This window comes from Anser brachyrhynchus (genome assembly GCF_964034855.1).
Source record: "Anser brachyrhynchus genome assembly, chromosome: 12".
Lineage (NCBI taxonomy): Eukaryota > Metazoa > Chordata > Aves > Anseriformes > Anatidae > Anser > Anser brachyrhynchus.
Genome location: NC_137707.1, coordinates 5,702,717 through 5,717,017, shown reverse-complemented (window position 1 = coordinate 5,717,017; position 14,301 = coordinate 5,702,717). Strand labels below are relative to the sequence as shown.

Here is a 14,301-nt window from a genome sequence, read left to right as displayed (position 1 = left end):
TCCTGGATGCTCACACAGGATCGACAGCTCTTTGAGTTCTCTCTCTTCTTCCCATTTAAGCCATAAGACTGGGAACATTAAGTCCCAAATCTGAAACATGATTTCACTGTGTTTGGACTTCAACAAAGCCACTGATCATTTTCATGGCTCATTTGTGCAGATTAATTGCTTAATATCTATGCAGTGTTTTGGAGGGGGAAAGTACTAACTACTGCTCTCCGTCCTGATAATCCTCTGCTGCAGTCTCATCCTCTCAGGTCTGGGCTCTCCATCACTATTTTAAATCTCTTCTGTTCCATACTTCCTCCCCTTGCAAGCAAACTAATTACTATCATATATAACAAAGGAAATATCCCTTTGTAGGGGGAGGTGAACTAACAGGAATTTTCATTTCCAACTTTTTGCATCACTTGATTACTGGAGCTACAGAACACTGACTACAGAATTGTTCTTTACATTCTCGAGGCATATTAGTAACGCTGCTATTGTAGACACAAAACTGTTCATTGCAGTACTTGCACACTGCTCATTGCAACCCTTGAGAAACTTCATCGATTCCTACTTCTTGCACAGTTCCTATAAATCATGCACCGAGTAATGCCAGCCCGTATCTCCTGCACTGAGCAGGTGCTATTCTCCATGGAAAGCCATCCCTACTAGCCTGTAGGCTCTCCTCGCCTTACATAAATTCCTTCTGAAAGCTCATTTCTTCTGTGAGGCATGCAGGAAGTCAGCAAAACCACAGGAACCTATTCTTCATGATCACTGAATGCTTTTACTGAGGCAATTCACTACCTCTCTGCCTTCCCAACTACCCATTCATACATGGCTAACTTTGTTTGGACATCTCGCCTGTCATATAAGGTCTTGACTGAAACGTAAGTTCCTCATAGCAGGGACCTTGTTCCCATAGGTGTAGACAGAACATCCCCTCCACCCTCCTAGAGCTGTAAAACAATAAACCTCTTTCCTACAAATGGTTACAGTGAACTCCACAAGTCTGTTTTTTGGGACACTGCCGGCTCCTGAAGTTTTGCGAAGCCATATGGGAGTTCACTGCCCTTCTCCACCCTTTCAAGAATCTACTGCAGGCACCAAAAAGGAAGCACTGACCCACAGCATGGCAGCTATTTATTTAGGTTTGCGGCTGTTAGCAGTGGTTCTCTATTTTCCCCTTTCGTGCTATGACAGCCTGTCAATAAAACAAGTAGTTCAAACATCTATTTAAACCCAGGTCTGTCCACTGATATTTTATGGAAGGCCCAGTGCAACCTCCAAAACTGATTTCTGTCATTGCTGCGAGAAGCACAGCATCCTTGTACTTAAAATTCTTTTCGACTTATTCAGCTGCTGGTCTTCAGAGCACTTTGCACCTGCTTTCTTTACTTAAATTGCAGAGCTCCCAGAGGAGGAGAAAAAATGTCTTGTTTTCAGACCCAAACAGGATCTCATCTCAGATGTATATTCCATCTTTAACTCTTCCCTCCTAGGTTTTGCACCTGCCTGGACAAGGCAAGCTCATAAACCTAGCTGTAGATCTCAGATGGAAATGCATTTTTTTCCCTTAAGTCATTCTATTAACTCTTGCAGTGGTTGACAACAGAAACCTTATTTCTAGGTGTATCCAGCAAGAACTGCTGTTACAAGTGACAGCTGCACAGACTCGCTATCCTCTGAGCGTCAGATTCTCTGCAAGAAAGAGCTGGGCTCGCAGGTTACTCGCTGACACTGTTTTAACAGCAGGAATATTACTACACCTCTTATTATTGATCTAAGGGATCCTGAAGCAAAGCAGCTGAAAAAATACGTGCAAACACAAGGTTAGAAAAACAGAATACGAAGAGCACGGCCGCCGTCTTAAACTGTGGTTTAACAGTTTCCATGACCTTTGCAATCTCCCTTTGGAGTCCTGCTTTTCGCAGTCCAGAGATACTGGGAAAATAGGAACTGTTTTATTTTGCTCTGCCATTTTTTACCACTAAGATGAGAATGTTATTCTAGAAATTGTCTTTTAGACAATTTTTTTTTTTAGATTAGCTAAGTAATGACACTAAAAGCTGATACATATATCTTTATATATTTAAGGGTGTCTTCTTTTAATATTAAAGTGTTGTTTATACTTAAGTTGTACTTTTTTTTTAAACATGTTCTGGACAACTTAATGATTATGTTGCAATTTCAAAGTAATTCGAGGAATGAGGATAAAAAGTTCCACTGAAGGACAGCAAGAGCTACACTCCCAAATTTACACATTTTAAAAGCATTCCCTCAAAGCTTCTGAAAACCAGTGAACATGAAAACTCACAAGCATGTAATAGTACCTGTCCCTTCTGAACCATGTAGGAGATCTTTCAAGAGTCCAACCACAAATCACCCAGACAACCTTCTTGGGAAGTTCATTTTTAAAACTCTCAATCTCGCATGTCTGGCCTGTTCCCTCCCAGCCTTGCAGAGACATGAAGGTATGCCTGAAGCCCACTAAAACATAAATTTCCTACAGAGGAGGCTCTATAGCTCTAAGCAACAAAGGGAGCTGGAAATCTCTGAAAAACAAGGAATTAACAAGAGTTACCACACATCTGAGACTTACTTTCCTCCAGTATGAAGGAGAGAGCAAAACAAAACCCTGAAGAAGTATCTCACAAATTCAAGCCCAATATTAAAAAAAAAAAAAAAAAAAAAGAAAGAATAATCCGCTTGGAAAAACTAGTCCAATTGGCAAAGTACCCTACAGGGAGAAGATTTTTTATCACTGGCTGCAATAGGCATGGGCTTCTCTTATTCCCAGGACCTGAGAATACTTAATTGTGCACAAAGTTATTACTTGCAGGGATTCTGTTCTTTAAAATAATCAAATTAAGATTTTTCTAACAAATCACAGAAGTCAATACTGATATTACTTAACAAACAGCCAGGGAGATGGAACAAAGTAAACATACACAAAGGACATTCCCAAGGACCCCCATATCTGTTGGGGGATTATGCTCCCAGGACGATTTTTAAAGCTTTAGCTCTTGGAGTCCTGCTCCAGCTAAGAATTTCAGCTTTCATTTACCAGTGAAATATGTTTCTAACGTGAATGGTTTGAGGTGAAATCTTAAAAATACAAGATATACTAAATTTCACAATTCTTGTGGTTACCCAGACTAAGGGGGAGAGTGGCCTCCAGAGCAGAGCAGACACTCCCGTAACCATCCCTCTCTGCCCCTTCCTATCCCCAAAGCCATGCTTTGCAGAGGACAGCCCAGTGAGATCAGGAAGCCATTCAAGCCCCCACTTGCTCCTCCGATCTTCTTCCCTCCACGTGCAACCCATGAAATCCTCGCAGTAACAGAAGGGAAGGAGGGCACTTGAGCTTTTGCAAGATGAAGAGTTCCCAGATGTGCTTTTTCGGTTTGCTGCATAGCCCAGCTCAAGAAACACAACTGGTCTCACGCAGGGACCTCACAGCTCCTGTGTGCAAGGGAAAAAGCCAAGCTAAACACAGCCCCGAAACGTACACAAGTGCGCAGGGCAAAATGATGGGGCCTGTCAAAGCCCTCAGCAGACTTCCAGCTGTCTGTGGAAACCCTGAAATGGAGCACGTCTAGAGGAAAATGCAAAACTGTTCCTAAGCTCATCATTCTCCCTGTAAACAGGGATCCAGACAGCTGTTTAACAGCACACTGGGCTTCCTCCTATGGCCTCGCTGCCCAATATGCTGCTGAGCATTGCAGGACTTTGTTGTTGTTCCGAAGTGAAAGGCTGCAATTCGCCAGATGGGCTGAGCCAGAGGAGTCCCTCAAAGCCTGAAAAAAAAGTCCTATATTGTATGACATACGAATAAGTGTCTGAGTCCTGAGGTCTCCTGGGCTGGGTCAGACCTCTGAGACCTTGATCTCAGCACGGGAGGTTCTGAGATTTCATTTCTTGGCACTCTACCACAGCTTGAGCCAGACGAAGCCTACCTCTACCTACATCACACTCCGATAGTTATCCTTCCATTAATCAAAACAAATTAGGATGTGGCTGTTCACGCTGTTTGTTTACTTGCCTAAGAGTGGCCTGTAGTTATTTGTTTTCCCAGCACGCTCCAATTTCCCCTTCTGCGTACACCCTGTCACGCTTTCTGTTCCGTGGTCGTGTGTTTGGGTTTCCCGCACGCTCACGCTGACAGCCCACTGCCTGCCAGTTCAGAATCACATCAGTTACGAGATGCTGTTCCTCTAACATTAGTCCTTCCATTAGTGTGGACAGTTCAAACTGGGCAAAACGCACATCTCATGCATAATTTAACGGGCTTCATACAGTCAGTCAAAACCTGTTAGTACAACAGCATCAAAAACCCAGACGATTTCTTTGGAGAGTCATCACTGGGAGATACTGAAACCAAGAAATTGCTCCCAAAGATCAGTAGCTGTCTCCACGCCCAGCAGCAAGAAGTGGGTTGCTCATGACCTTTGCCTAAACTCACCTGAGATGTGCACCAGTACCCTGTAAAGTTTTGCTGGACCAAAAAGCCACCCTCCTCCTTCATTGAAATCTCTTGCTTTTCCTTCAGATATCTAAATATCTCCAGGGCCTTTTGCTTTTGATCCCAATGGTTCGTATCTGGCTGAGACAGAACAGAAAACTCCTCAGGGGAGAGCCTTTTGCTTTATGACACATTTTTGCTCATTTGTTTAAAGAAAGCTCAAAGAAAGCTTGCACACAGCCTAATAACCCATACAAACAAATGTACCAAAACCAGAATTTCACGTCGTTTTCTCCTCCTAAATGAGAGCTGCGATGGGGAATCAGCAAAACTGAGCAGCGATATTGTTTATTGCTTTACCTGAATTGGTATCTCCATTGGTTTTATGTGAAAACTGCTTATATTTGACAGAGACTGGCAGATCAGTACAGCATCCTAAGACCAAGGCGTTCACATCTGTATCCTGCTACAGATGGCACCCAAAAAGACGGGGCTCCAGGACAGCTGGCTGCTGCTGGAGTCGCGGTGTTACCAAAACTACAATCACCTCCAACCACTCATTTGGTTTTCTAGACTGCTCCATCTGATTTCTTGCATTTTCACAAGTTTATTAGGTCTCCTTACACACTGAGGCCGTTATTGGCTGCCTGACTGTAAAAAGCTCGAGTACCTTTAGGTAAAACGAAGGGAGTACAGAGCAGAAATGTCTGACCTTTATCCGGGATGATTCACATACTGTGGCCCAATTCTTTTTTCCACTTTCCTAAATTAGTAATTCAAAAAAGGTGGGTTGGTCACCATTCGATCCCCTTACTGCTACTGGGAGATGACCCAAATATAGCAGGAGGAAATTACTGATAGAATATGACACAAAGGTGTAATTTCGCCAATTGTCATTGACTTACCCCATTTATCACACCCACTTCTCCATTTCAGAGACGTTCCTATAACTCTCCCTGTGCTGTTTGCGTGAAGCTGCACTGAATTAGGATCCACCACATCCTTTCCTCCTCACCCCCCTTCCACTACCACTCTGGTTTTACCCTCTGCCCTGCCTGTGCTGTGCGCTCGTACCAAGCGTTGCTTTGACTTTAGGTACCGCTCCAGCCCATTCTGCCCCTAGGAGGAGGCTCCTCATCAAGGCAGAGGGGTGGCTGGTGGCAGAGGTCTGCCTCACGTCCTGCCTCTGAACTGGGTTTGCCACACAGACAGCAGCACATCTCCACCTCAGCTTCCCCTGCCATGAAGCACGTCACGCTACACACTGGTAAACCCCACAGGCGTTGGGAATTGCCTGCAGCAGTTAAACAGGGACACAGCGACCAGAGATGTCATGAGTCAGGAGCCTTCGTGGATCCCTATCATACGGAGAAGTTTTTCCAAATGCTTTTGACAAATTCCAGGTAATTCCTGAGTGGAAGTGGCAGAGAACACTGTCCTGGAACAAGCCTCAGAACGTGACTTCAGCACAGAAACTTCTTGCAATGCTCCTGAGAAGTGCCTGAATAGCATTACACTCGCTCATTCTCTGCCTGTTTCCACTATCTGCTTTCTCTCGCTAAGCAAAGCACTCACCTTAGTGTCTCAGTCATCTCTGTGTTAAACAGAGACAACAGATCTACCTTCTTCGGAAGGCGTTTTTAGACCCTTAGGAAAAAGCTCCAGGTGAGATCTGAGTGTTAGAGAAAGACCTGCTACATAAATTTAAAAATCAAATAAACATGAGTTGTCATTCCTAAAAAAGATAATAAAAAAATAGAATAAAATAAAAATTCAGGACAGTTCGATTTCTGAGTTCAAGCTCTAAGACAGAACAAAAGATGACCAGTTATCTGACAATAGGAAAAAGGAAAAGATAGCAGTTTCGATAGTGAAAATAATATTAGAAAATGATAGCAGAGCATGTCACAAGCTAAAGGAGGTCAAGAGAGAAAAGAAACAGCTGTGATCTATAAGCAAATGGTAGGAGTTGGGATGCATAACGTATAAACACATGTAATATACTGTGTGCATTCACAGCGCATAGATTTTTTTTCCCTTATTTAAATTGCTTTACAATAAGGCAATATTCTTCTCACCCATCCATGGAGAAGGTTCATAAGGCTAATGTGAGTGATCGCTTATGAGACCACAGGCCTCAACTTTAAATGAATGCGACTTAGATAATGATTTCTCTCCAGCTTCAAAGTCAAGGCTCTTCAAAACAGCCAGCAGAAACCGTACAATAGATCTGTTTTGAAGACAGACAACAAGAATCACTGTTCATGCACTTTTTTTTCGCAGTCTCCCAGCTGCCAGACCCATTCATATGAACAATGTTTGAAGTAAACTACCAGCCCCAGATCAAGTACACTTGATGTCAAAAGTGACTGACTGAGGCAGACAAGTAATGCTTGGTGCCTGAACTCCGGAGTCACAGAGGGGTTTGAAAAAGATGAACTGGAATGGTGGTGGATGAAAAAAACATGAGCCTTCCTTCCTGAAGCCATCAAATGTCTCTGGAATCCTTGGAATCGATATTTCTTCACAGATGTGTGAAGATGGACCACTGAAACCTGTCCCCAGCAAATAAAAGTCCTCGTAGGAAATGCATACGAGTCCCATTCTGGTCCTAGCCAGGTCTTGGCACCCGTTAGTTAATCTACAAGAATTCCATGAGTTTTATAGGATTTTTTGTGGATCAAGCAAGTCAACATGAATATAGGATCACAGAAGTTGGTCAGAAAGAAGTGCAGGTTAGGAAGAAAGTACTTTGATTACACAATGGTCAAGGAAGCTTTTGCATGCATTTACAATGACTTTCTGAGAGCTGTGCAGCAAAACCAAGAATGTTCCTGATATGGGGAAATGCTCCAGTTTCTACCTAAGTACTTTCTAGAGAAAGGAGATTACTCTGAAGAAACAGGTCCTTTGGCTTTAGGTAGTAGCCCTGGATGGGAATCCTGCCCAAGAATGTTAGACAGTATAACAAGAAATTACAAGCACTTTGTCTTCTGAATGACTTATTATGCTCCATGAAAGTAGTGAAACACTCATGCTCTCTGTCCCAGACACTCTAGAGCAGGATGTTTTATTGAAATGGTGCTACGGTGTTTTCCTTCCGTGATTTATAACCTTACATATCCCCACAAGTACTGAAGAACACTGAAAATACACAGGCACTCTTCAGTTTAATAAAAAACAGATACTATTTCAGCTCACTGTATTACCTGAACAATCTCCATCTTAAGAACGACAATGAAATCATGGGAAGGCAAAAGGCTACCCCCTGCAACCAGAGGATTAGATGACCATCTCAAATATTTTTTCAGATCTCCCCACAATCTTGCAACAGGCTGCCGCAACTTAGACTCAATTAGATAAATATCATTGAAGCTTTGATTTAAACTCATCTGTGACCCAAGATTAGACCACCAGATAAACATTAAACCAAAAGACACGTTTTTCTTGTGTAGCTCAGAAGTATTAAAACAAAAAGCAACCGGTAAAAAAAAAATGAAAAAATGAAAAAATGAGAGGGAAGGGAAAGGGAAAGGGAAAGGGAAAGGGAAAGGGAAAGGGAAAGGAAGAACTAGAGAGACTGTCTGTATAGGAACTGAATATAATGGATTACAAAATGAAAAAAGACATTACTTTAAACGCTACTTACAGTAAGCGTTGTTAAACACTTGAAATCTTTTTTATCCCAAAGAAAATCTACCTTAAGAGAGCATGCTATGAATATTATTCTTATTTTTATGAATACAAATGAAATAGAAAATGGGGAAAAAAGAAGTTAAAGAAGAAGTAAATTCAAGTACAAGTTTTCTGTCTTTCAGAGTCAGGTTATTTTGGTCCACTTAAGGTGTCTTCCCCCCCGAGGAACTTTGTTTTACAGGACCAGAATATGGTATATGGCATAACTCTGAGGTTAAGGCTAATAGGAAATTAAGCATATCTTAGTGAAAAGCTCTTTTAAAAAAAATTAATCCTCTTCTTACTAGGTCAAATAATGGGCAAAATTAGTTGTTTTTGGATAACTGTTAGTAAGCATATTTTCGAAGGGCTTTTCTAAGTTTGTGTCAGGGGATATTTAAAGAAAATGAGACATTTGTAAGGGAACACTATTGGCCTTGTAAGCAACACAGCCTACCCCAACATGAGCTCATACTCAGCCCTACACCCACCCTGTGCACAGCCTCCCAGGCTAATCACCACCACAGAAAGCAGCCTGGCGAATGCACCAGACTTTGCTAAAAGGCAAGCAGAAGCCATGCCCAGGTCCCAAAACACCCCTCGGGCATATCCTGCCGGGGCATTGCAACAAAGTGATTTCTGCCAGAGGTTCTTGCCATAGCTTCCATTTGATTTTCTTTCTCCTCTCTCTCCACCCCACCCAGCTTCTGATAGTCATCCAAGCAAAGCAACCCTCCTACCTAATTGCCTAGGCATTTCTCTTGCTTCATCACTGGGTGATCTCAGCTCCTTCAACTCCAGCTTTGTTCTCCCAGCTCCCAAGTAGCAAAGGATTATCACAATGCTATCCCGCAGCTGGGAAATATAGACCCAAGGCTTGAATTAACTGCCCTCCATCACAGATGACAGCTATGAACAAGCTGAAAAGTGGATGCTGAGCCACCAGAACGTGCTTCACTACCGCTAACAGTTCAGTGATAGTGAATGAGCAAGCTGCTGAGCATCTTCCGAGGCTCACTCAGTGGTCACTTTCTAGCTAGACCTCAAACGTGTGTAACTCATAGCTTATATACTACACAGTAAGCATTTCTTTACTTCATTACAATGTTCTTATAATGTAAAACCAAAAAGTATTTCCACTTTTTCATAATTAGCTGCAATCTCATATCCAGTATAGAAGACTCATGCCTCCAATTTCCTTTAGACTCATGCATGCCCCATTTCATATGCATTCAACAAAAGAAAATTCAACGTCACCGCATTTATTTTTTTAATACTAAAACAACAGAAATAGGCATATTCAAATCTCTTCCCTGCACACGGGCTTATGTTCAGAAATCCCGGGAGAATCGATGCATAAATCAAGGCACAGATACGTTCCCACGGGACTGGTGGTAAATGACAAAAATGGAGAATGTTTAGGATTTAAAACTCTTCCAGCAGCTCGGCACCACGGGGCACATTTCAAAGCTAACTGTACATGAATTTTCTAATTAAGTTCAGTTCACAGCCTTCTACTAAAGTCACATGGGGCTTCAAATGAGAAGGAGATGTAACAGGGATATGACTTGAGAGTCCATCGGGTCTAGCAATCAGAGGAGGGGTATGCGCACCAGGAGGCAGCATCTTCAATTCAGAACAACACCTACAATGAAACGATAACTGAGAGCCGAAAATTTTCAGAGCTAAAGAAATCTCCTGGCTGCTCTGCCCTCCTGAACATCTCCCAGTGCTATTAACGGGCTCAACTGGAGTTCAGATGCCACTTTTCCATAAAATTTTCAGAGAGCAGAGTTCCCAGTGATCTCACTGGCTACGCAGTGTTATTAGCATAGGATCAAAGCTCATCCTCATACATTCTTCCTCCACAAACCTGATCAGACCATTTCATTTCAATGGGAGAGATAGATGCTCGCCTTTACACCGGTTTCAGAAGCTGGTAAATTCATGGGTGTCAGTGGAATTACAGCTGTGTAACACGTGGGTATGGAATAAGACAACCAGCCCCAAAAGGTGCTCAGCACATTGCAGGATCAGTTCCGAGCCTGACATTCTAGCAAGCATTTTAATAGAAATAAAATCAATTACAATAAGACACAGAAAAAAGAACATTCCATTTGTAGAAGCTTTTCTACAACAGTGAATTTTCCCTTTGTTCCCCGGGATTTGTAGAAGCTACACAGACGCTGGATTTACACCCGGAATAAACTTGGCCTTTCTTGCATATATGCTTGACAGTGAGGAAAATTGCACAAACTCTAGTAAGTTGCACAGTTTGTCCTAATCTATGTTTTATTCTTTCACATACACCTCAATTTGAGGGGAAAAGAAATAGATATCAGATGTGACAAGTGTATGGGTTTTTTTCCCTGATATCTGACTGTTCATTTTGCCTTGGAAGGGCTGGAGCACCTTTCAAAAGTTTTAGCCCTCTGTTTCTGAGGAACTTATCCTTGTGGCATGTCTGTCAGTTTTCACAGTGCTCAAGCAAGTCTTTGCAATTTTCACATAATGGCAGTTGTTGACAGGTTGTTAGGGCTGACAGTGAATATGTTTGAAAAACTGTCAAGCTGGTGAAAAAAATTAGAGGGAGAGAGAGGGAGCCTCCTTACATTTGTAACAGCATGTTAAACTGTAAATGCATTCTCCAAATGCATAGGCCTCCTTCCAGTCATGTTACTTGCTCTACAATGACAGCATATGTGAATATATGATCCTTAAAAATTAATGTCAGATTGTCACTTTATAGGTCATAGTCACATTACTACAAAACTGTTTACTTTTATAGAGCTGATTTTACTTCTAATGCTCAATAATAGCTGTTTCAAGCAAAGAAACTGCTAGAAATATGGTGCTATTAATGCTAGCTTTTAATTAGCTTAACATTGCCTTTCCCAGAGGTATTATACTGGCCACTAAGAGCCCATGGCAATGAATATATCCTGGCTTCTGTCCAAATGCCTTTCCCAGCGCTGCACAGAGGGGATGTGGAAGGTCTTCCAAAGCTCAGCTGAAGAAAGGCGAATGGCCAAAAGCAGCTGTGGCCCAGCCCCAGCCACGAATGCTCTTCCAAGGGCTCCACCGATGTTCTCTTTACTCAAAAGTACCTGTGTCTTCAGACATGGTTGGGTACAGATGGTAACTTTATTTACTTTGGTCAATGGTATACTCCAAAATGGTCCCGTGAACAAAGTGGGCCACCATGCAGAGAAGTGCAGTTGGTGTGACAAAAAGGTAATTGCTTGGTTTCATTATTTTTACACAGATTTTATTCATTTTGCTGGTCCTGAAAGAGTGTAGTCAGCATCTCATATTAAGGAGGAATTTCTTGTTACATCTTTGCATTATGCAACAACTCAGCAAGACTGTTTTTTTTCTTTGACAAACAAGTTTCAGTACTCAAGTTGTTTCTGTGAAGAAGAATGAACTTACGGTGGTCTGTCATCCAAATTCTCCTTCACATAAGGCCCTTCTTAAAATAATTTTTATTCGGATTTTAAAGACTTGTTCCTGCAGTCTTTTTATAGCACTGCTTTGGTTAGCATTTTAAGGGGAAGACTGTGGATCCTGAGTGTCCACAGCGTGCGGCTGGTCTACTTTGTCTAATATTGGAACAGACTAAAATAACTGGGAGAAATAAAGGGCATCATAGCATAATCACAGTATTGAAATTATTATAACCACGGTAAGGCACTTTGTACAACATTCACAAGAAAACTATTCTAAGGTTTTTCTTGAGCAGGAATTTGATAAGGTAAACTATAGAAGCAGTGTTCCAAAGACAGCAGTTTGCAGTAACATATCCAGCAGAAAAATAAAGATGTTACGAAGAGGGAAAGAACTGAACTGGATAAATCAGTGAAGGAAAAGAATTGAAAAGGTGATGTGGAAAATTCCATGGATGATATATTTCCCAGGGTTACATGCGGCATCAGAAAGTAAAGCCACTGGGACTTCAAAAGGTACAGGAAATATAAAAGAGAAAAGAACATAAAAGGTAACTAGAACAGAACTGTAAAGAGGAAGATCAAAAATGAATCGCGTAAAAAAGTCTAGGTAACACGACTAGGAAATACTAAACTACGGAGAGGAAGGAGGGTGCATGAGGTTGAGTGTGGACTGGAATCCCAGGCAGCCCAAAACTTGATGCATCAGAGAAGACTTCTTCCAGCTCCTGCTGAAGTCAAGAGAAGAACTCCCATATATATTTGAAGAGAAGCTGGATTAGGTCCTAATCCTTCTGCCTCCCCATCCAGTAAAGTGAGGATAATAATTGTATTGACAGGTAATTCTGTCTCACAGGAGTATCCTGAGGATTACGTAGCGTCTATACTGTGCTGTGAATTGCTAAGTGCTAAATATGATTATACAGGGATTTCCATCCAAAGATCTCAAAGCACTTTCCAAACATTAATAATTGAAGCTTTATAATACCCTCAGGACTGCACATGTAAAGAAGGCAAACAAGATTCGGGGCTCAGCAAAGCGGGCAAGGATTATTAGACTTACTTTATAGTGGATAAACTGCACTAAAGTGAGATTAAGTGACTTGCCCAAAGTAACTGAAGAAACCAGTGACACTTCAGAAAATGAACCTAGAAGACCAGATTCCTTCACACTTTGCACAGAAGAAAAGATGCAAGTGTAATCAGAGGCTCAATCAGCACTTGGAAGGAGGTGGGATGGATCAGGCCACAGCAGGGAAGTGGGACATCCAGAGAAGACTGAAGAGAGCACAAGAAAAAAAAATCTTTTATTTGAAGGGTTTGTTTGTTTTTATTTGAAGGCAGGGTTTGGTTATTTTTAGGTACACAAGCAAGAACCAATAGTAGAAAAGACAATGCCTTTAAGCCGCAGAAAGTGTAGTTTATTGACAGAAGGCATAGCCCCTACTAAGAACAACATCAATTCTTTGCCTCACAGATTCAACAAAGAAGATGGGGAACACATGTCAGAACTCAGATTAATTTCCCAGGGGAAGAAGAAACACAGAAGGAAATGAAAATCATGTTAGAACAAGGAATCAAGAAACTAGAATGACTGAAGACTGATAAGACTTACGGAATGGACCCCTCTCAATTTCTGGAATAAAGCGCAAAGTGTTTACAGAATCCTTCAAAATCATTTTGGTAGCAGAGAGCTACACAACCTAAGTTGACACTGAAATGGACTTGAAACTAAAGATGGTTAGGATAGTTTCAGGAAATCACTGCAGTATTGACACACGAAAAGAACAGAAACGTAATCAAAGACAGCTTGTGAGAACATTTAACAATTTAGTGTTGTACATGATGACAAAAAAAAAAAAAAGATCTTGTCTAACAAACATGACTGAGTATCAAAAGTACGTCTCTGGAGGTGAATTTGGTTTGACTGCATTACAGGATTACAAGAGGACCGAACAACTACGTTAAAAAGCATCTGATGTGCCAGCACACGAGCAGTGACCTTGGCCTGGCAGCTAGCAGGGCTTTGGAGCAAAGGACCGGGCTATGGTGTTGCAATATTCAGGTGAGGCATTGCAGCAGGTGCTGAACATCAACGTTCATCGCCAGGATCAGCATTTGGAGATGAAATGATTTCTCACACAGCGTCTGTATGTACAAATCTCTCTCGGTCTTCTGAGCTACAGAGAACGTAAAACCAAGTTTGAAAGAAGCAATAAGCAGAGCACAAAGTCGGTGGTTATCTTGACAATGCTAATTCTCAATTTCTTTACAACTGTGAAAAGAAAGAAGAATGTTTTCACCTCCTCAGTGCAACACAGAGGAATTGTTAACACGGGTCCAAGATCTATCCATTTTAGCTACTAGAAAGGCTTAAAGAAAATACTATAAATCTATACAAGCACAGATCATTTTTATAAGCACGGAGGAAATCTAGGAAAAAAATGCATCACAGTAAATTCAAGAGGAATACACGAGTGTTACATAGTTATGTATCTACAGGACTGCAAACCAACTTGTGAAAAAAAAATTTAAGCACTTGCTGAAAAAAAATATACCGGCATAAAACTCCTAATTTAAAAGTACAACTCAATTTCAGAAGTATTCTTGGCTTCACTTCATTTGGTTTTAGATTTTGGAAAAGTTTTTCCTTTTCCTAAATGATTTCACTGAAGAAAAAAAAAATAAATGCAAGACAGCAACACCTGAAACTGTAAATGTTGTCTT

At 41.4% G+C, this 14,301-nt stretch overlaps 1 protein-coding gene across 8 annotated transcripts in view; it reads right to left on the bottom strand.

Annotated features, from left to right (window-relative positions):
* The window catches only part of LOC308176580 (uncharacterized protein), a 378,041-nt gene that overhangs the window by 167,008 nt on the left and 196,732 nt on the right, over window positions 1-14,301 (bottom strand). The window contains exon 5 of one of the 8 annotated variants that reach the window (XM_080552538.1): window positions 10,045-10,181. The exons of 6 other annotated variants lie outside the window; for them this stretch is intronic. In XM_080552538.1, coding sequence (XP_080408664.1) covers window positions 10,058-10,181 — 124 coding nt within the window. In that variant the 3' untranslated portion in view covers window positions 10,045-10,057. Of the gene's footprint in view, window positions 1-10,044; window positions 10,182-11,134; window positions 13,755-14,301 lie in introns of those variants that run through there. One more of the 8 variants, XM_080552543.1, reaches the window with a different exon arrangement.